The sequence below is a fragment of the Onychostoma macrolepis genome, chromosome 24, assembly GCF_012432095.1.
Source record: "Onychostoma macrolepis isolate SWU-2019 chromosome 24, ASM1243209v1, whole genome shotgun sequence".
Taxonomy (NCBI): domain Eukaryota; kingdom Metazoa; phylum Chordata; class Actinopteri; order Cypriniformes; family Cyprinidae; genus Onychostoma; species Onychostoma macrolepis.
Window position 1 is genome coordinate 22,826,156 of NC_081178.1, and position 23,327 is coordinate 22,849,482.

General features: G+C 37.6%; 2 protein-coding genes across 2 annotated transcripts; one reads left to right on the forward strand and one right to left on the reverse strand.

Annotated features, from left to right (window-relative positions):
- Nucleotides 1–276: 276 nt before the first annotated feature.
- Nucleotides 277–5,527, reverse strand: zic4 (zic family member 4). The gene is given in 4 exon segments (XM_058764590.1): nt 277–1,496; nt 3,635–4,255; nt 4,364–4,747; nt 4,750–5,527. Coding segments are annotated over 4 exon segments (1,482 nt in total). The 5' UTR covers nt 4,787–5,527; the 3' UTR covers nt 277–1,056.
- A 4,287-nt stretch (nt 5,528–9,814) lies between these two features.
- On the forward strand, nt 9,815–12,991 carry zic1 (zic family member 1 (odd-paired homolog, Drosophila)). The gene is made up of 3 exons (XM_058766105.1): nt 9,815–11,062; nt 11,591–11,754; nt 12,120–12,991. Exons 1-3 carry the CDS (start codon nt 10,093–10,095, stop codon nt 12,315–12,317), a joined length of 1,332 nt encoding a protein of 443 aa, XP_058622088.1. The 5' UTR covers nt 9,815–10,092; the 3' UTR covers nt 12,318–12,991.
- Nucleotides 12,992–23,327: the final 10,336 nt, after the last annotated feature.

A 23,327-nucleotide genomic window follows, 5' to 3' on the forward strand; every position in this document is an offset into this window, starting at 1 on the left:
CTCTTTCATCAGTTGCTGCCCATGTAATTGGAGTGTAAAGCTGGAGTATATTTGTGTGTATAAGCGATACAAAAGGATATAAAACAAGTTATCGCTAAGGGATTCGCTAAGAGAATTAAAATGATTTTAAGTTGACTGGTATTTAATATTATGTTTGAGTCATTTAGGGTCGTGCATATTGTGATCATTCAGGTGTTTTCTATTAGACGATGCCTAATTTAAATATCGTAAAACGTTAAAAAAAAAAAAAAAAAAATCTATTTTTCCTAAAGCGTAATGTAGGAGGTCTTTTAGCTTTGCATCATACACAATTTATTCAAAATACTGACAACTTACAAGGCATTTCGGTACACATTTTAAGGTCTCTTCTGATAATTAATATTTGTTTTAATAAAAATGGATTGCTGACAAGTTTTACAAAATCACAAAATAACCACATTGATTAATGACTAATCATAAATGAACCGTCATATCAAATACAATAACACTGTTTCCATCAAATTGGCTTGGCTGGTGAAAGCACAACAGGAGGAAAGAGTCTACGTATTTATGAAATTCAAATCATCCCAAATATTAATTTTGTACAAAGTATAGTAGCAAACATTTAAAAATTGCTGAAAGACAAAACCTTACAAAATTACTGTTCACACATAGACATTAAAACGTCGTCATTTACAACTGTACAGGTTTAATAATTAAGCACTTTGGTTCAATAATACAAAAAGAAATTCTTTACCGATTAAAAAATAAATTAAAAAGATATTGAAATCAAAGCGAAATTTACAAAATAATACAGTGACATGCGTACGGTCGGTACACTATTTAGAAACATAGACACTCGGGACGTGTTTTATATCGATTGGTGGTTAGGCAGTGACATTAGCTGTCAAAGGGCCAGTGCATCCTTCAGTAAGGCAGTAAAAGTGAACAAGCCTACTCTTTGAACTGACTTCCACAGGCGTCAGCCTGCGACCATTCCGTCCAAAACGGACTGTCCAAATAAGATAAGATGTCAAAGTCATTTTAGTCACTTTGCCAAAAGAATATTACATTTTGCTAGAAGGCGTCCCTCCGTTCAGGATTGCCGTACGTTGGCCCCTCTGTATGGCCCGGTGTGGATGAACCGCTGGGTGGGGTCTGAGGGCCACTGGCACCGGAGCTGTGACACACGTACCATTCGCTTAAATTGGCCGGCTGGGACGATGATGAGAGAGGCTCGGAGAGCGCAGAGGGAGCTGGCTCCCGTCCCAAGTCCGATGAAGGAGAAACAAGAGATGGAGTCGATGATTCGTAACCCGAACTCGGAGGTGGAGACTTGCAGTGCACCTTCATGTGTTTTCTCAAAGAGCTGGGATGCGTGTACGATTTGTCACAACCTCTGACTTTGCAGTTGTACGGCTTATCGCTAGTGTGTACGTGGGAATGCTTTTTCCGGTCACTGCTGTTGGCGAACCGTCTGTCACAGCCGTCAAACTCGCATTTGAAAGGCTTTTCACCTAAAACAACAAAACAGTTGTGACAATGGTCAATACAGGTAAAGCACATTATTGCACATTGAGCACATAAGCAAATATCATTTGCATCAGTCGAACGCACGTCAAACTCTGCAGGGTAAATCAGGTCACATGAGCCCCATGATATCGTGATTATCTTTTTACTGCTCTGTCTGCGCTCATGGCAGGCCCCTTGTGACTGGGACTCTCAGACAGCAATGATTTCTTTTCACAATTACAGATTATTGGGCATCCGTTCTTTAAAGCGTGTGCTTTTGTAGTAGTTTCATTTACCTTTGGAATGTAGAGCAGAACGATCTCATAAAATACATCTGATCCACCATCTAAACTGCTATTAGGCCTGTCCCTCTGTAACCATAATAGCTGCTGGAGAAGGCAGCCAGGCAATAGAAATGTTTGAATTAATTACATTTAATCACATCACGCTTATTTCCGAAGGACATAAGCTCCAGGAGTTTATAAGACTACGTAATTGCTGCTGTCTAATTACAGTTGCTTGCTGAATATCAATTTGACCTTCAGCTGTTGGGCCGAGAAAGCCAATCAAGAATATTAGTGTACTACAAGAAAGCAGCAAGGAAGAGACCCTTGGGAAACCATATCCATAACCAAAGATTCAAATACCGCCCAAGCAAGAACATAATGCGGCTGCCCTTGGGAATGTCGCACAGAATTAATACATAACGTTGGTTACACATCAAAACTGAAAGACACTGTTATGTTAGATGTAGTTTCTAGTGAAACGTTACACGTAGCAGCCTTACTTATTATTATGCAAAAAGAAAAATAACAATCTCACTGGCGAACATCGACCTTCTCTACTAAACCTGAAATGCAAAAAAAAAAAAATAATAATAAAAATAAAAAATATTATCCCAGTTGCTTCTAGCTGTGAAGAGCCCACAAAGCATTAACATTAATAAAAAATAACTATATAAACTTAATTCATTTTATTGATATGTTGCATTTAGTAACATGTAAAGTTTATCCTATGAAGTCACGTTTGATTTACTCTTTCAGGATTTTGATACCGACTTGTTGCATGCGGTCAGTCTGCAAGTTTTGTCAACAGTCTATGCTTAGTTACTTACAGTTCAGAAATACATGGAAATAACTACATCATCATGTCCCTTGGTGCAATTAATGACAGTCGTTTTGGACAGTTTCTTTATAAAGCTGCTTTAGGGGAAAAAAAGGCTACTGACCAAGGGTAGTCTAACTGGAACACACACAAAAATCTGCAGTGTAAGCTAAACAAGACAATTGTCTATCTAAAATGCTACCATGCCCCTGCAGATCGTTCTGAAGGGATAACTGAGTACTTGAACAAATGTGCTGTTTTTTTTTTTTTTTTTTTGTTGTTGTTGTTTTAACGAGTGTTTGTGGTTATATGCTACAAAGGAGTAGCATATAACAGTTTGCAACGTGACCATAAATACTTGTGTACAACTTAGAGTAATTGTAATATAAACAGATGATGTCCATGACCATAACATGAGTTTTTAAAATAAGGCAGCACCCTACCGCTTCATCTTTTATTTATCATTATTATATTCGTCATCCGACTAAACTGGACTCAGTAGGCCCCAAACATATGGATGTGCTGCAAAGCTGTAAGCAATCTGATGAAGTAAGGAATACATTATTTTTACAACACACGATTTAAAAAAGCAAGTAAATCAGAAACAGTAACACTCCACAGTGCTCCACCATTATATGTCACCCTTCTTCTTTTTTTAAAACACGACTTATTGTTAAAATGATATTCTGTTAGCGTAAAGTAAATACAAGTAACCTATTAAAACTCGTCAAAAAAAAAAAAAAAACAGTGACAATAATGATAATGGTGACAGTGTTCTGCGAAAATCCTTCATGAGCCACTGCATACATTATTTTTCGATACAATCTCTTAAAAGTCAACCTTCTTAAAAGCGGATTTTTTTGACAAACTGTGCCTCTATTTAGCTTGCAAGCTAGCTCACGTCATTAATAAACCAGTTGCTGTGCATCGATTCGTTTACACTTCAGCTTCATTGCAGTATGTCTAGTGACGAAGGAGTTTTACGAGCCGTTAGCATTTAACTAAATTGTCCTAAGGGACGGGAAATTAAGCCACTGACCTGTGTGCGTCCTCTTGTGTATTTTCAAGTTTTCCGATCTGGCAAATACTTTTCCACAGCCGGGGAACGGACAAGGAAACGGTTTCTCTCCGGTGTGCACTCTGATGTGATTCACAAGTTTGTACTTTGCTTTAAACGGCTTTCCCTCTCGCGGACACTCTTCCCAAAAACAGATATGGTTCGCTTGCTCCGGTCCTCCGACGTGCTCCACGGTCACATGTGTCACTAGTTCGTGCATGGTGCTGTAAGTTTTGGAGCAAAGTTTTTTCGCCGAGTGCTCTGGCTCCAGCCACTTGCAGATGAGCTCTTGCTTGATCGGCTGCCTCATGTATCGGAAAAAAGCGCCAGCTCCGTGGTGGTGATGTGCGCTGAGGTTCATGTTCAGATTGAGCCCGCCGTATCCGTGCAGAGGAGAAGCAGCAAACGGGTCTGCCCTGGAGCTCGCTACTTGACTCAAATGATCAGACCGAACGTACATTTCGGCAGGTATTCCTAACCTTATTTGTCCGTTCAAGGCTTGGCCACCTGGTGCTCCGGTAGATGGCTGCTCGTGATGAAGTCCAGGGAAGAGCGTATGGTTCCCAGGGTCGGGGTGATGACCATAGTGTCCCGGATAGCTACCTGTTGTTGAGACAAACATTCCGTGGTGAGAGGCTGAACCAGAAGTCTGATCGGTCAGCACGGGCATGGCTTGAGCTGTCAAATCTCGGCGAATGAGGAAGTCCCTACCTGCGGATAGCGCCTGGGCCGTGTGAGACATAGAGTACGGGACCGTTGCCGCCTGCACCGGGCCAAAAGCTCCCGTTTGACTGGAGACCACTTCACTGTGGCCTGCAATATGATGATTGTGGTGGTGATGGTGGTGGGGATAATGATGGGTTGGGCTGATTTTGAGGGCCGCGGAGTGCCCCATGTGTTCTGGCCCGAATGGACTCGGCCCCAGGCGGGGTTCCGCAGTCATCTCCCCAGGGTGCGAGTGAGCCATTGAGTGTGGATGGCTGCTGAACCCCGGGAAGCCTGTCACGCTCTGAGGGGTATGGTGGTGATGATGGTGATGGTGGTGAGCCCCTGCCAAGTCAACTAATCTCAGCGTCGTGTTCCGTTTGGAAAACGAGGGTCCATCACAGGGCTTCCCAAAGCATCCACGCTCATTACTCCTAATTTTAGAATAACTTGACAGCAGGCAAAATAATAATAATGATGATGACAAATATATTTTAATCGCTTTGAAGAATACAGAAGAAAAAAAAATTAAACTTCCCCTAAAGTTTAGTTGCTATCTCAGTGCCTACGTGGAATCCCATTCGGTTGAGAGGCAGCAGCAGGACGCTTTGATATACTGAATAGAGATTCATGGTAGGCGCTGCAGCCCGTGGAGCCAAACAATCACCGAGCGCTCTAATTGGTCAGAGCTCTGTGATTGACGTCACTCGTGACAGTTTCCAATGCGAAGAAAAATGTTTTAGTGACAGCAAACAGAGAGCGCGCATGCGCCGAGCCTCAGGCAGCGGACGAAAAAAAAAGTTTTTGTTATGCAAAGGTTATTATACTTTTAACTGCAATCTCGAAGTTACATCGAAGCAAAGTAACCTTTCTTCATAACACATCTGTGGACAATCGGCGACTATGCTTTTAGCCGCTTACCGCAATAATGGTCTTGCAAGCAATAAAAATGCGACATGGGTTCTGTCTAGTAGTCCGTGATAGAGAACATTTGAAGAAGCTCCATAATAAGCATCGGAAACGGCGGTTAGTATAAATTTAAAGTTTGCAGTTGCATGCAGCTTGCTCAGACTCAGTTTTCTCTGTATTTAACCCTTTTGTCGACAAAAAAAGAAAAAAGTTTTCACACCTCCTTTTTTCTCTAACGGTGCTTCTACGTCGTCATGGGATCGGTGTCTTGTGAAAAGCGCGAAGGTCTCCTATTGTCCGGGAGGGGTGTGTGTGTGTGTGTGGGGTAACGCAAAAGACCCGTTGTTATGATCGGGGGTAATTTTCGGCCTCAGTTGTTCAGCGGCGGCGGATCAGGCACACAGGAGGTGGTGCTTCATCAAAAGTGTACAGGGAAGCAAAGAAGTCTTGGCAAAATAGCTCGAGTAGCTGCTAAATAAAAATACTAATACAGATCTAATTCAGTCTTTCCGATGCGTAAAAGTTTATCACAACAGATTATCCACCGATATTTAATAAACACACTGTTGACAGTGCACCTGTTATAAATAAAGTACAATCATGAATCAACAACCGGCTGTTGCGTTTGTCTTGTATAGAAAGCTTGAAAGCAAATGGACAGTGGCCACCTCATGAGAACAGGCTCAAGAGTTTTAGTAACATTCTTTGTACTTTCCCTAGAAGGCATTGCACGCGAATGCTAATCTTTCAAGAAATAAAACTGACTTAACAGATATGGTCGGTGAATGTACATCTAAGTCAAATGTATGTCTACAAGGTCTAACATAAGTTAAAAGTTTAATACGCTTCACAACAATTAACAATAGGCTAGCTATCTAATGAAGTGTGCATTTTGATACATGTTGATCTTCCACAATAAATTAATGTCTTTTTTTTTTTTTTTTTTTGTAGGAATGAAGAAAGTTTAAAAAAAATTATTTGTGTCCATGTTGCCGCGAGGAGATTATTTATTTATTTATTTATTGCAAACAGTTTTATAAAATATATGACTGCTTAATCAAAAATAGCATACATTATAGTGTGTTAATTAAAACTCCTGGACCTTGTAAATAAAAGTGTAATGCTATTGTTTGTTTCTTTGTATGGCATTGAACGTAATTTTCCAATACGCAATGAAATAAGCCATGCTCAAAGCACTATAAATCATCATGAGCAGGTGAAATAAGTTTTGGTGAATTGCAATGTGTTTCTTGCACAGTTTGAATGTTGAACTGAATGTTTCCCACCTTGCACAATAGAAGTTTAAATACATAATGCAAATACAGAATTATTACCGTAATTGCAACTGTTTGAAGCTTTGTTGTAATCAAACCAGCCGGACACAAATAGGAAGTGCTGGGTGAACTGACCTAAAAAGGTCAGACAGTTAGTATTAGATGTGTCAAAAATCATATGTTCAATCTCCACTGGAATTAGGCGGATTATACGTGAGAGTATGGAGACAACATTTAGATAGTATTGGTGCTCATGTGTCTCGATGAAAAATGGAAACAGTTAACACCCCCAGCTTACTTTGTTTTGTAGCTGCATTCAAAGGTATATAATGTATTTTTATGTTGACAAATACAGCATATCAGAAACAGACGTGACATAACGTTTTTTTGTTTGTTTGCTTGTTTTGTTTGTTTGTGTGTGTGTGTGCGCGTGTGTGCGCGTGTGTGTGTGTGTGTCTGCGCGCGCGCGCGTTTTTGTGACAAATGAGGACATGCATTTGTATAATGACAAAGGTGTGACAGGTACTACAAGGAGAAGGTGACTTTGCAGGACATTACCCCATGTCCCCACTTTTCATAACGCTTATAAATCACACATAATGGAGTGTATTGAAAATCTGAAATAGCACAAAGTTTCCTGTAAGGTGTAGGGCAATAGCACATACAGTTTGTACGGTATAAACCATTACGCCTATGGGATGTCCCCACTTTTCACAAAAACAAACATGCCTCTCTGTGTGTGTGTGTGTGTGTGTGTAGTGGTAGTAGTAGTAGTAGTAGTAGATGTGTGATTGCAAGTCTGCAAAATCGCGTTTCACGGAAACACAACTTCATCTGAAGGCCATAGTGATCGTTTTATGTTCAGGTATTACGATCACATGTGAGCAAAACTTCAGTCTAAAATCCACAGTTGTAATCTATTAAAATAATTAAAGCGTGACCTTAGACATTTCTTCAACTTTAGGCGGATTCATTTTAATCAGGGTCAAGATGCGTTAAATTGTTGATGCAAGTAAATTGGTATCCCCTTGAGAACGGTCATGAATTGATCTGTCAGACTTCTAGTGACAAAACCACACCATCCGTGTCATAAATAAGTAAACATTGTTTGAACTATGACGAATAGTGAAGATGTTAGTCAAATGGCTGGGGCTCAGGGTCGAATGGGTCGCAATTGCATTCTTGGGGCATTTCGTGAGCACGTAACGAAAAGTTTATTTTCAGCAACTTTTTTTTTTTTTTTTTGCTGGGTAGCGGGGAAAGTATGACAAGATACAAAGCGAGTTTAATTTGACAATAAATACAATGGAATATAACACTCGGGAATGAAAGTCAGCTATTGCCCAAAATCATCGACATTGATTAAAGATTCCAATGCAGAAAAAAGGGTCAATTTCTAAGAAAAACTCGTTGTCGCCAATTCAAACACATACACTTAACAGATAGTTAAAATAGCTATTTTGCATACTCTTAAGGTAGATTTTTGCCATATTAATACTTTTAGCAGATATAAACAAATACATAATTTATTTTATTAAATAAAATGAGGTTAAATGGCACTTAAAACTAGTAATACTTAAAATATGAATTTACTTAAAATAATAATAATAATAATAAAGTATTCCTTATTACACCTACCCTTCAATGTGTCCAGTCTTTAAGGTATTTAACTGTTGTATATATATATATATATATATATATATATATATATATATATATAAATAAATAAATTAAAAAAAAACTTATTGCTAGTTTTATCTGTTTTTGGCGCTCGGTAAATATTCCCCAATGATTCCAGTCTCCAAAACATATTTCGTCCCCACGCTACGAGTCTTACCGTTTTTCACCTGTTGAAGACATCGTCCAGATTTCTTTTATAAAGATAACGTCCTTCAGACAAAACATTCAACTCAACAGCTTCGCCTGGCCGTCTCTCTCTCTTTCTCTCTCTCTCTCTCTCTCTCTCTCTCTCTCTCTCTCTCTCTCTTTCTCTCTCTGGAAGGAGTTTGGGAGTGTTTGGAGCTGAAGGCTGCAGTCTGGATGATATTTTAATGGTTCGTCTGTTCATGCGGCTTTGAACTCCAGCCGCCGGAGTTTCCTGCAGAGAGAAATCCCACTTCACAACTTCCACAACCCACAACTTTTACACACACAAGGGTGATACATTACGGCCTTAATCTTTCAAAAACATAGGTTAAAAATATGAATAACGGAAAGAGACACCTCGTTCGCAGGTTTGAATCTATTATTTGAAGTTTGAAGGCATTTGCGGAAGGCCTGAGTGCGCAGAGCATGTGGCTTGATTAAAATAAATAAATAAAGATAGAAATAAAGAAGAAGAATAACAACAAGATACTTGGAAGAAAGTTTCTCGTTTAAAATATTTAATGTAAATGTCAAAGCAAATATTAAATTCCAACAACAGTACAACAAAAGTGTTTTGCATAAGCAAGATCTGTGACTTTCTCAGACATCTCTCAAAGTGAAAACTTCATTTAAAAGATGCATGTAAAGAACGTCAAACAAACATGATATGCCAACTGCTAAAGCATGCGGAAACTTTATGCATTAGTGCCGCTGCCCGATCCTACATTGCATTTAATATCTATATAAACAAATATCTTTATATTTATTATTTTGTACCGTTGAAAATGTTGTGCATTATTTTTATTTATTTATTTATTTATTTTAAAGATGCAAATAGCATGCCAGTGCTAAGAAATGTACGATTTCAACTTAAGGCATGAATATTGCTAGGTGCATTTTTTCCTCGTACACGTTTATAATAAAAAAAAAACGCAGGTGAAGCATATCATTTTTTTTTTTTTTTTTTACACATTATTTGATTTTTCAGGATGAAATGCACGATTCCCATGCCATGTAAGAACAGGCTACACCATATCACATTTTAGCCAGTGTTTACTAGATGCGCGCCAGGTTCTTCTCAGAGCACCAGGCTTCCACATAAGTAGGCCAAACGTGGAAGTACTCCGTCTAGGACAAAAGCTATTATTCGGCCATGCATTCACTAAACTCTGTTTTCTGAATTTCAACATCGAGAGCAAAATCACAGTCAGCAACCTCCCTACAATCCCATAGATTGATGATGTAAACCGACCAATCGCACTGATGCTGAGGCATGGCGGGCTGTTATTTGGTGAGTGAATGTTAGTAGGGGGAGAGCGCCCTCTCCAATGATGGTCCAAGCACGGGGTCACGTGCTGCCCCCCTCCTTCCCCATTCATCAGGGGTGGACTGTGTTGTCTTTTCAATTCATTTATCTGCAGGAATGATTGCGACTATCAGTCTGAAGCTCACCGCCTGACTGAGGAGGTGAAAGTTGCGCCACAGGAAGATAAACCGCAAAAGACAATATTGCACATGATTTGCGTGCGCATCGGATGAGCAGGAGAGGGAAATTCCTCTCCACTAAAAGTAAATAGGAATAGGGGATCGGAGTTCGCCTCGCACAGACTCAAGTCAGAGAAATAGCAAGCAGAGACAGTTGCTAGAGATTCTTCCTCTCTCAGTCTCCTCCGCTGCAGACTGAAGATGCTCTTGGACGCAGGACCACAGTATCCCACCATTGGAGTGACTACTTTCGGCTCCACCAGACATCACTCAACAGGCGAAGTTACAGACAGAGAAGTAGCTTTGGGTATCAATCCGTTCGCCGACGGTATGGGCGCTTTCAAAATCAACCACAGCTCCCACGACCTCGGCTCTGGGCAAACGGCGTTTTCCTCGCAAGCGCCCGGCTACGCCGCCGCCGCTGCCCTGGGACACCATCATCACCCCACTCATGTCAGCTCGTACTCCACCGCCGCCTTCAACTCCACTCGGGACTTTCTCTTTCGCAATCGGGGCTTCGGAGACGCCACGAGCGCGCAGCACAGTCTATTCGCCTCCGCCGCTGGAAGTTTCGCCGGACCACATGGACACTCTGACGCCGCTGGGCACCTGCTCTTCCCGGGACTGCACGAGCAAGCGGCCACGCACGCGTCCTCCAACGTGGTGAACAGTCAGATGCGCCTGGGCTTTTCCGGGGACATGTACGGCAGGGCCGAGCAATACGGTCACGTCGCGAGCCCCAGGTCCGAGCACTACGCCTCAACGCAGTTGCACGGCTATGGCCCCATGAACATGAATATGGCTGCCCATCACGGGGCAGGGGCCTTCTTTCGCTACATGAGACAGCCCATAAAGCAAGAGCTCATCTGCAAATGGGTCGAACCAGAGCAGCTGACTAATCCGAAAAAGTCCTGCAACAAAACTTTCAGCACCATGCACGAGCTCGTGACCCACCTGACGGTGGAGCACGTTGGGGGACCGGAGCAGTCGAATCACATTTGCTTTTGGGAAGAATGTCCCCGGGAAGGGAAACCGTTTAAAGCAAAGTATAAACTTGTGAATCACATCAGAGTGCACACCGGAGAAAAACCGTTTCCGTGTCCGTTCCCCGGCTGTGGAAAAGTATTTGCCCGATCGGAAAATCTGAAAATCCATAAAAGAACACACACCGGTAAGAAATGCATTTTCCCCTCGTGTATATTCATTGCTATGTTACTGATAACATTTTGTGTGTATATGTTGTAATTATGGGACTTAAAATGGCAAGCAAAAAATGCTAATATTATTTTGTAATTGTTTCATTATTTGCTTCTTTGTCCTATCGATAGTTTTCATGCCAGCACAATTTCGGTACGCGAATTATTATTTATATAAGATATAGGTCATATAATATCTAACAAATTAAACATGTAGGACTACAGCACCATTGCAAAATAACGCAAACAATTTGGGTGAAATTTAAAGATATATTTTTATTTTATTTTTATTTTTTTTGTGAGTCTTGTTTCGTAGTGGAATATGGACAGAAACTTTTTTTTTTTTTTTTTTTTTAGCGCGTTTATATTTGCTCACATTTATTTGCCGTATTTATGTACCTCCAAATGTAACACATTTTACTTAAAATAAAAAAATAAAAAATAAACATGTGCTGGCCTCTTAAAATGCGTATTTTGAGAGATGTTTGTTCTGTTTTTGTTAGGTGAAAAACCTTTCAAGTGTGAGTTTGAAGGCTGTGACAGACGCTTTGCGAACAGCAGTGATCGCAAGAAACACATGCACGTCCATACTTCTGACAAACCGTATCTCTGCAAAATGTGTGATAAATCCTACACACATCCCAGCTCCCTCCGGAAACACATGAAGGTAACAACATTACCGTGCATTATTTTTTTCATCTACATTACTTAATGTTTTTTTTTTTTTCTTTACTCTTCCATTATTTGTCTTGAAAAATAACGCTTTTTACAGTTTACTTTTATTTATGGCCTCTTATGCAATGTTTTTAATGTGTTGAATAATGTTGTTATATGCATCAAAATGATATGTGATTTTGATATAAAAGCTAACGCTAAATACCGCCATTATCTAAACATAAAGCTAAATACAATCTGACAGAATCTATACTATTGACAGGCGCAATCGGTTGGTACAGTTTGAGATTCGAAATTATGAGGCACGTGCGAAAGTATAGTTTCATGTACACTGATTTATGTTTGTCTTGGACTCAGGTTCACGAGTCGTCGTCTCAAGGATCCCAACCCTCCCCGGCAGCCAGCTCCGGCTACGAGTCCTCCACGCCGCCCACCATCGTGTCCCCTTCCACAGAAAACCAGAGCAGCAGTTCCATATCACCAGCATCATCCACAGTTCACCACACGAGCAGCCACAGCACCCTTTCGTCAAATTTTAATGAATGGTACGTGTAAATATTTTCAAAAGACTGCAGAATTAAGACTGCTTTGGAACCAAGACTCAAAAGTCAGCCTATTCTCGCGTGGACCTACATACACACACAATGTGAAGAATCTGAAAGGTTTTCTGAAACCGCTGTCTAGAGAGAGCAGTGCATGGACGGGGTGTGCAACGCTCTTGACAGCCTTTTTCCGATTTTTGTCCTCCATTTCTTTTGCTCTTTTTTTCTTTCTTTTTTTTTTTCGTCATATTTTCGGAAGACTGCACAGAGAACTCCAATTGCATGCTACCAGCAGGTCACAGCCTGTTTATTTTTTTTATTTTTATTTTTTTTAAATTTTGTACATAAAGATTCACCTAGTTTAAAATGTAATATTTTATTTTGTAAATAGTCATAATACAGTTTAAGGGAATTTGTGAAAAAAAAAAAATGTGGTCCCTAGATATATGGAAAATGAAATGGTTTTACGAATATTGCGATGAATAGTCTTGACTGAAAAGAATGTTATAGTTTATGTGTACCAAATGTGAATTACCCAGTATTACCACAGTCTACACGTTTACCTAACCGATTAGTATTAATGTGCTTTTGTATCCAGTGCAACATTTCGTCTCCAGTCCAGTCTGAGTAGCACACAGTTGTTGTTATTTAATGTCATGTCGATAAACCGTGTAGTGAAAGCCTGAAGCTCCGTGTCAATCTTGTTTATGTAAGTGATAAAATATAAAACTATCTGTCTATTGCATTGGCAATTGCAAGAAATTATTACTTGTATATAACTCAATTTTCCATATTTATCCGCATGTAAAGGACCGGTAACATGTTAGAGATAATCGGTATTTATGGAAAATGCGTTCGTAGGGTATGTAAAATTTAGTTTACAAAATAATGTTTGGTTACTTTTCGTACAATATTAAAGAATTAAACGTACAACAAAAAATGTCTTCAATACTTTATTTCTCGACTGTGATTTAAACAATTGAATTGGAGGTTGAGAAATACCAACGACGAAACTCCACAAGTTAACCTATTTATTATTTCTATTTATTTATCATTTCGAAATAAACTGAGTCTAAATTAAATCATTACATAACTACAACAACAATAACCCCTGGTGTTAACAAGAGTTAGGATTTAACGCTTAAGGAAGGAAATGTGAATTACACAAATCAAAATGACATTTCAGCCCTAAATAAAACCAGCGCCTGCTTTTGCATTTTGCCCCACTAATTCAGCAGGACGAATTATTTTGTAAGTAATTTAATTTCACTTTTGTAAACCTCATTATTGTCAGAAATTAAAAAATAACCAAGTCCCCAGAGTAACGTTTTAATGCATTAAAATGTCAAATCGTGACAAATTAACTTCTCTACGTGGTCTTATTTAAATAGTTTGCATTACTTTACTCTCGTCACGGCCTTATATAATTATGCTTGTTTGGGACCAGTATATGGTAGGAGTGAAGGACTTTAGTCCAAGAAGAGAGTCACTGTTGGGCTTTTGTTCTTGGTTGCAACTTGCTTGATCGGCCCATTAGGCACATCAAGATCATGAGCGTGCTTAATATCGCCAGTGCACAATTCTCTCTGAGCGATTTTGCCAACTGCAAAAGATGCTGCTTGGGTATTAAAATCTACAAAATGACAAATCGTTTAATCATTGCGCATTTCTTTACGGTCAGAAAGAGCAAAGTTTTCCAGAATAAGAGAGGAAACCTCTACCTATGGAGGGAGGGGGCAATCTGAGCGCTCGTAAGTCCAGGCAAGCACGCGGTCTGTACTATTAGGAGTAGCCTACTATGTATGTATGCAACTTTGTGTGTGTGTCTCAGATAACACAAGATCATTACCATGTGCAAATTTAAACTGTGCCCCAAGGCTATGAAACTAATGAATCGAGCATTGCAGTGTTTCTAATTCGTGGCCATTTGGATGTATTTTTGTTTTTTAATGTGATCCGACGACATGCTAGTTGCAAAGAGGTGCTTAGTCACTTAAAGGAAAATGCGATATACACTACAATGTTTACATGTTCCTCTTGGGGGTGTGCACAAGTGCAGGCGCGAGTGCAGACTGCCGTGCGCGTGCATGCGCGTGAGAAATAGCCCACCGACAGGAGGAGATACTGACTTCGGGAAAATATAAACATATTGGCACATCAAACAGTAGGGGCGAATACGGAATGCATTATGTCGGAGGTGATTTTTTTTTTTTTTTTTTCGAAATATGTTCATATTCTCCTTCCACGGGTTATTAGGTTTTGAGATATGTGAATGATGGTAATAAAATGAATTGTTCGACTCTATTTAACACTCTATCTATTCAAACGTTCTGGTACATTTTCATTCATGCACCGTTAGAGTAGTAGTAGAAAGTGTTATGTATTGATCCGTACAATGGAATGCACATTTTTGAAGGAAGTCGTTTCGCTCGCCTGTTATCCTCATTACTCCTGTTTCCCCCAGAAAATAAAAGCACAACAATCATATCCATGGACAAACGCCATTACAATGCGGCTATGTTAGATTATTTGATGGATATGACTGTTAACTAAGATATCCGTGCCTGATTTTGTCAGTTTGCCCGTTGTGGTTACCTCAATATTCAAAGTGCATTTAAGACAAACTAGCTATTAAAAAAAAAAAAAAAGTCAAGTCAAAATCCACACACGTAATATGCCTAATAACACCACATTAAAAGCGCACAGAGAACATAACATGCTACCGCCGCAAATATATGTTTTCCTTGTTTTGGATATAGCACAAAAATACGTTAGGAAAACATTAACGATTCTAACATAATACAGAGGCTTATGAATTGTCACAAGGAATAAATATCTGATGGTTTTTTGGGGGGTGGGGGGAATCGGAATTTTACCACATGGGCAGAACAAAAATATATACATATATTAAATATAAATCTTAGGCCCTGGCGACTGCTTGGAAAACAAAAGGGTTTATCCGTGAACTCTCTCAGAAGAAGACATAATATTTTGTTAATAAGCTGCTTTTTCGACGCCATCATCTAGTTAAGCAGATAATAAATTTACCGTTTAATTTGAGCGAGACTAGCGAGTTTTGTCTAATTTTCAAATGCAGTCTGAACGCAAAAGTGCGATTCAAATCAATAAGTCAAAGCTTTTCGAGATTTGAACATTAAACAAAAATCACATTAGCCTACTTGTAAATTTCTTCAGGGAGTGAACCTTCATTTCATCGTTAGCCGTATTTATTTTCCTAAGCGTCTTGCTTGAGAACGAAAAATGACAATGTACTTTCCAACAAGTTACATAACAGTCAAGGCGAGCCTTACGTAACTATTAACCTTAACCTGCACTTATGCAGCCCTAAATAACGGTTGGTTCCATATTTTTAAGCCTCTCAGTATGTTTTCCATAGCCAGATATTGAGCTGCATTTAAATTCACTGCTGAACTTTATGTGATTGTTGCACAGCTGTTGTCTAGAGATGGATGCATCGCTGTTCTTTCTCTGTAATGTAAAAGTAGCTGACAGTTTTCTCCTCTCATTCATATGCGCTTGACCTCTCTCTGACTTCATCGCTGTCTTGTTCGGATGAACACGTTGAAATGAGAGTAGGATGATAAAAAAAGACATTTAAACGTGAACGCAGAGTGCAAATTGACAACAGTGCGCCAGAGAGTCTGTGGAGTGTGACTGTTATTTTGCATTGAGATGGATGATTATTATTATGAGTATTTATCATTGCTTTGTAAAGAAAGCAGTATAGATTGGTAGTGCAAAGACATGCAAATAGGTCATTCTTCTTGTTTTGAAAGGTCAGGGGAGCATGCAGAGAAATGTAACATATTTTACCGTAATATGCAACATTAACTGAGCGACCGAGAACTTGTCTCTAAAAAGTCAACATTTGAAAATAATAATAATTTCAGTCTCCCTGCTTAGACAATACACTCTTATATGTAGTTAAAGAAATAATTTACATTGTTAATTTTGTAATTACATGTAATTCCACTTGTTAGTACTATATATACAAAGTAATTTACTGTTCTCGTTATTATTACCATTTTAATCAGTCTATCTTTGCATGTGTAGCATGGACACTGTAAGAGAAATGCTAGCGAATAACTTTATATTGTTGGGATCCAACAAGAGATGTCTGGTTAACCTAGCCAAATGTTTCTCGAGTATGTGCCCCTATGCACACGCCATACTGTGTTTTCTTCACTCTGCCCACAGCTTGGATTCACACTGCTAAAGAAAGAGCCGTCAACTAACATGAGTCATAAGGGTTTTTGTGACCCCTCCAGCATTAGTTGTGGACACCATGACACACTATTAAGTTTGGACCACAGAAGATTTGTGGAGGCGCTGACATTGTCTATGTTGTCGTGTTCCCCTGACACGTTGCTAAATGGGGTCATTCCAATTAGTTGTTTGGGACAGGGCTGGACTTCTTCAGGGATGTTCACACACTGTCTCAGTGTCTAGGGGAAAAATACCAAAATAGGAAATCCATGAAAATCAATGTATTTAATTTTCATATTGCATGTGTTTCTATCGCAAACATAAAACAATCAAATTTAAATTAAAATGCTATAGCTACATAAAGGATACGCAAATGCTAAATATATGAAAATTATCATTTCAAAATATTTAAATAACAGTTTAAATATTAATTCAAAATATTAAATCAGTAGACTGCACGTTTGCAGAATAAACAAATCAGTTTTTTTTGTTTGGATACCTGTCGTGTGGCTAAGCGAAGTCTTTTTATGAGTTATGTTATTGGGGGGATTGGTATTTTATTTACTCGTCTCAGATGAGAGCAGCTTGTGGACATCTGCTCTTTTAATTGCATCTCATCAGTATAATAAATGTTAAAGTCTGGAGGTGAGGCAATAGATTGGAACACTCAGATAATGGCCCTTCAAATGGAGTCTCAGAAGGTTATTCATTAAAGAAGTAATTTGTAAACTTAATGCACTTATAAAATAGCTTAATATTGGGTCTTTTTGCATTTCTTGGGCCAGACATTAAAGGCAGAGAATAAGAGAGTGCATGTTTCCAAATTAAAAACTAGACGGCCAGACCTACATCATCACATCCGGGAAAATTTGTGTGAGCAAACGTGTTTTTTAATATAAGGCATAACATGCTCATAAACTGCAAGATGGACATTTTGTGAAGGGGGTTTTGTTTGTTTTCTAGCCAGTTAAAAAAAAAAAAAAATTATATCTCAAATAATTTTAACAAATTATGTATGGGCTTTACAGAGTTGTGAAGTTCTTAAAATGTCCTTTCAAAGAGTGTATGCTGAGAACTGTATGCATTTCAAGCATCCAGTGAAGTTTTCAGGCTCTTCATTAAATCAGAATACAGAGAACTAATTAAAACATGCTGTAGAATGCTCCCCAATTAACATAATCATTGACCTCATTAATATTGTGCATTGAACCAGAGAAGGGAAGTTTGGGCTCTTTGTAATTAGATACAAAGATATGTTTGCATCTCGGAAACAGTTGTTCAGAACATCAAACACACCTTGGCATAAAGATAACAGAGAGAAGCTCATTTTGGAGGGAAAATGTTTGTAGACGAAAGTTATTAAAATGGACTTCACAAATAGCTATGCAATCTCAGACTATCTGAGTGTATACTTGATGAACGTTAGAGGTCAGAAATGAAGTGCACAACCCTCTGTTGTCATGACCTAGAAATGACCGGAATATAATAGTTTGCCATTGGTTTACCACTGATTAGATATGCTGATAACAATAGCGTTTGATGGCTGCCTCATGCATTCCAACTTTGTTGACTATAAAACATTCCCAATCACACATTAAATGCTAGCCATATAGTGTATATCGCAAAAATTAAAACCTTTATATTATATGCTCTGGCAAATAATTTTTCGATTTTGGTATTAAAAGACTAATAATGCAGATGTAGCTACACTGAGCTTTTGTTTTGGCCTCAAAAGTTACAGCCTTGGCTTTGTAAGAGCAACAATCACTCAAGTCAGTGTTGGAGGAAAAATAACTTCAGACCAGAACACACACAAATCACCATCAGTGATTGAAATTCCAGAATAGCTAGTAAAAATTTTGTAATCTGTTCCTCTGATGACCTCGTATATCGGAGTTACCGCAGACTTCGTAAACAAGACTAATAAGGTAAGTCAAAAATCTCAATAAATCATTTTGGCATGGTTTTGTGGTCTTTGGATCCGCTTGACGTTCCCTAACCATTGTCTTCAAAGTGTTGTGTGTTGTAATACAAACTTTTTGTAACATGATACAAAGGATAATATACCATACCTTTCAAACTGAAGAGAAAACATTATTTTAGAAAACTGTACATATAAGTGTGATGAACCCATTCCTGAGTTCTGCTATTTATCTCAAGTGTTCATGAAATGCTCTGTTCATCTTATTTCACTGTATGTTTTCCTCATGTTCTAGGACTAGAGGACAAGCTGGACAGAGCTTGCTGCACATGTTGCAACACTTCTCCATAATTTGGCATAGCAAGAGTTGAAATTTCACAATTCATAGTCATACTAACAAGTGCTATTTTGTCTGTTATTTTTTTTTCTTTTTTTTCCCCCAATACAGAATATCAACTGTTTCTATCCTGAAAAAAAGAAAAAGACTCATGTTGTCCAACTGTTATTTTTGAAAGGAGAGATCATGTCACTTTAGGAAGAAGAAGGAAAAAAAAACTTTATAGAGTAATAACATAGTAATTACTATATTATTACTAGATAATAAACTTTTTTAAAATCACACACACATACACACACATATACATATAAATACAGATACAGATACATACAAATATATAAGTAATTTACTGTTATAAATTCCGTATAGCAAAAATTACACTTCCAATTGTATCCAAATGTATCAAAAGTTATCCTACAATTTATTTATTTATTTATTTTGAGATATTCCTGTGAAGCAAAATCCTGGCTTGATTCATAACCAACTGTGCTTCAAGCTAATAATATAGTTAATTGCTGGCGCTAACATGGCTGTTGACATTCAACATACACAACATTCAATTTTATGTTAATGTATTCATTTTATATCTCCCCCTCTAAAAGTATCTACCATAGAGCAGTGTTTTTATATAACACCATAAGGGATTATAACATCAAATATTTATTTTATCTAATTGTTAGAGGTTATGTTGAAAAAATGACTGAATAGGAACACACACATGCATATATAAACCAGAAAAGACGCACATATTGTATTAGGCAGGAAAGATGATCCTTCACGCCAGATGCGACTACAGTTATGCAGATAACACCATTTGTGCAAGCAGACCGGAGCTTAGTCGTTCGGATTCAGCTACCTTCTCATGATTGATAATTATCAGCCCAAATACCTTGGCTTGGTCCAGGTGGCTGCCATTTATTACGCTTCTTTTCTTTGCTCTAATTAATTACTAATTGATTTTAGCACCTGCATTGGCAAAGCAGACCTTTTTTTTTTTTTGGTTTCTCAAATAAGCATTGTTTAACACTTGAAACTACAATCTTGCTTGTTATGTCTCTGTCCACCTGACTACATAATTACAGATTTTCCTTCTTCTATACATTCTTCTATTTGCAAGCTAGCTATTCTGTTTAGCTAGACATACATTTTTTAAAACAAAAAGATTGCTTGCGTGAAAAAAAAAAACAATAAATAAAAATAAATAAATAAGAAATAAATAAAATCTTGGAGGTGTTGAGTGCTTTCTCTCTGCAAAGTTTGTGTGCTTCAATCAACATCTGTCTCTGAGAAAACAATAAGCGTGCCCTTCATGTTTGACAACAGCATTCCCTGTTTAATTCAAGTCCATCATTCCTCCCTGACATCTCAAGATTCAGATGTGTCTGGTGTATCCACAACCAAGGCAACCATATGTACAATTTCAGAAACTACAAACTTTTTTTTATCCTTTAATTTATTCTCTGTAACTTGGGAACATACTCATGATAAGCTCAAGACCTTGGCAGTTACAAGGTCCAGGACTCTTTCCAACAGGCAGTGGAGAAAGCCAAGCTTCCTTTCATAACCACTGAAGGGCGACTAGGTCACGTGACGATGCTCATTGCTCGGATTGGATCGGTTGACTGTGCTTCACTAGAAGGAAATGTATTAAGTAACTTGGACAGTTAACTGTCAGACCTACTATGCAAAGCCTGATGATCTGTAATGACTTTATCTTGTTATTAATTTGTTTTGCTTTTTTGGTTGTTTAGTGTTTTGTTGTTGTTGTTATGTAGTAGTAGTATGGTGAAAAGTCCACATGAAATTAGCTTTTCAGTTCCTTTTACTGTAATATGACTTTTCTGTGTGAAATGGGAAAGAAACGCTAATACTTGATGTTATTCATTGAAATTAACTGGATCTTGAAAAGTATGTGTTACATATCAGAAAGGCATTTCAGAGGAGGCACACTTATTACATTATTATATTATATTATTAAATTACATAATATATATTATATTATTTTATTAAATTGCATAATATATATTATATTATTATTACATTATACTGATAAAATATTACAGAATGAAGATGACCAACCATAAAATTATTTTGAATACTGCACTAATGAATCCTTTTAAAATCATTTTGAAAAGTGCACTAATGTATGTGTATGTGTGTGTGTGTGTGCGCGCGTTTTTGTGACAAATGAGGATATACATTTGTATAATGACAAGGGTATGACGTAGGTACTACAAGGAGAAGGTGAATTTTCAGGACATTACCCCATGTCCCCGCTTTTCAAAACGCTTATAAATCACACAGAATGGAGTGTATTGAAAATCTGAAATAGCACACAGTTTCCTGTAAGGAGGAGGTTTAGGTGTAGGGTTGGTGTAGGGAAATAGCACATACAGTTTGAACAGTATGAAAAACCATTACGCCTATGGGATGTCCCCACTTTTCACAAAAACAAACGTGTGTGTGTGTCTATATGCATATATATAAAAAAATTATATGTGTAAATATATATAAAAGTTGTATTCAAAGTGTTACTTGCCATATATATATATATATATATATATATATATATATATATATATACATACACACACACATATATATATATATATATATATATATATATATATGTGTGTGTGTGTGAGTGTGTGTGTATGTATGTATATATATATATATATATATATGGCAAGTAACACTTTGAATACATCTTTTCTTTTTTCACAGCTGTTTTGCTCTGAAATACATCACGATACAAAGTTGATCACTACTTTCGTTTCATGCCGACTTTAAACTAGTGTCATAATTCGGTAAAAATGACTCAATTTGTGAGTTTATACATTATTTAGATGAAATCAAAACTTCAGAAATGGCTGAATGGTTATGACGGAGAGATCTGAACACTGATGCACCCTCATTTCTACTTCAGGAAAACATCAAGGGAAATCCATCTATAAAAGTTAGGTTGTAGAATTTTCTTCTAAATCCTCCAGAACATCTGCTATACTTGTGAGATTGACTGACACTATTGTAGCTACTGAAATACACCTTCAGCCAGGAAAGATGAAGTCATCTTGTGACTGAGCAATGGGAATAAAGTATTGAGTAAACATCTAAAGTACTAACTCATGGAAAACTAATTAAACAAAAGTAAATATTTTATAAGTATTATTTCATGTAGCATAATTTATTATAACTGAAAGGATTTGTTACAATCTGTATCAGCATTTTACCAGACCAAGTTAAAACTCTTTTACTTAATTTAGTTTAAGTTGGAATCAAATTAAACATGCTCTGCCAAAATATTGTTGGAGTAAAACTCACAGTAACACAAACTTATATAGTAAGAAAGACCGACAGTTCAATAGCAAGACACAACTAGATAAATGTAACTTCTAATTTGTGGAAGAGTTTGAAGTTATGGAGGACACCAGCCTTATTTACTCACAGCGGGTCTACAGTACAGAAACTGTATCGCCTGGACTGCAAAGGCATTCCTCAATGCCATACTGTTATGTCACTAAGTCATAAATAATGAATGTTACATGATATAATTTAGGGGCTTTACATAAATTGTAGGCCAGATAAATCTTAAAAAAAATAAAAAAATAAATAAAAATCAGGCCACATACTGTATGTGGATGAACCTCCACGCTACCGTAGCATGTTTATATGTATTCTGATGATTGTTTTTTTTTTTTTAATCAGTTGACTCAATTCTCATTGATGGTGAACACATTCTCGGCATTTAATTTTAGGGGTGTTTCCTTGCAACAGAATATCAATAATTTGTCAATCTATATTTATGCAAGCATTTCAGATGCTGAGAGTTAGTCTCAAACATTGGTGCGATATAAAGACATTCTCGAGGTGAGCAGCTCGGCTCCCTAAATCAAATGAAAGCCAGAGACTGCGCCGTGGCCAACAGACAGGAACCCTGTGGTGGTTTGTGTGGGAATGAGATTACACAAGACTCCCTATGTTAACCTATCTGCATTTTTATACCTTTATACAATTATACGAGCCCATCGACATGCAATTTGGACTCATTTTATAAAGCTAAAATTTGATTTGGGTTGTCAAACATATGAGTGCATGAGAGATGTTGTATCATTCATAATGGGAGCTGATTATTGCAACTGTAGTTTTATTAGCACTTTATGAGTTTCTACCCAGATTTAGTCAGAATTGTATTAGTAATGTAATTGAATATTATAGTGATGCTGTACAATATAAAATTATTCAAATAATACAATAAAGCTATGTTAACCTCTCAGCTGTATTTTGTATTTTTAAATGTTTTAAAATTATTTTTTTTGTAATTGTATGTGCACTACCAGGCAAAACTATGAACACACATGCTCATACTTTACTATTATTATTATTATTATTTTATAGTTCCATATTTTAGTCATCAAATTATGAAACATCACAAAATATGGAAACAATACAAAAATGTTAAATAATAAGTTACCTTATATTTAAGCTTATTCCTTGCAAGATTATAGGCACAATATGGGCATTTTCTCAAGCAATTTCAT

Coding starts and splice junctions, on each gene's coding strand:
- zic1 (XM_058766105.1), top strand. CDS start 10,093: ATGCTCTTGGACGCAGGACCACAGTATCCCACCATTGGAGTGACTACT. Junction 11,063..11,590: donor CCATAAAAGAACACACACCG/GTAAGAAATGCA, acceptor TGTTTTTGTTAG/GTGAAAAACCTTTCAAGTGT. Junction 11,755..12,119: donor CCCTCCGGAAACACATGAAG/GTAACAACATTA, acceptor TCTTGGACTCAG/GTTCACGAGTCGTCGTCTCA.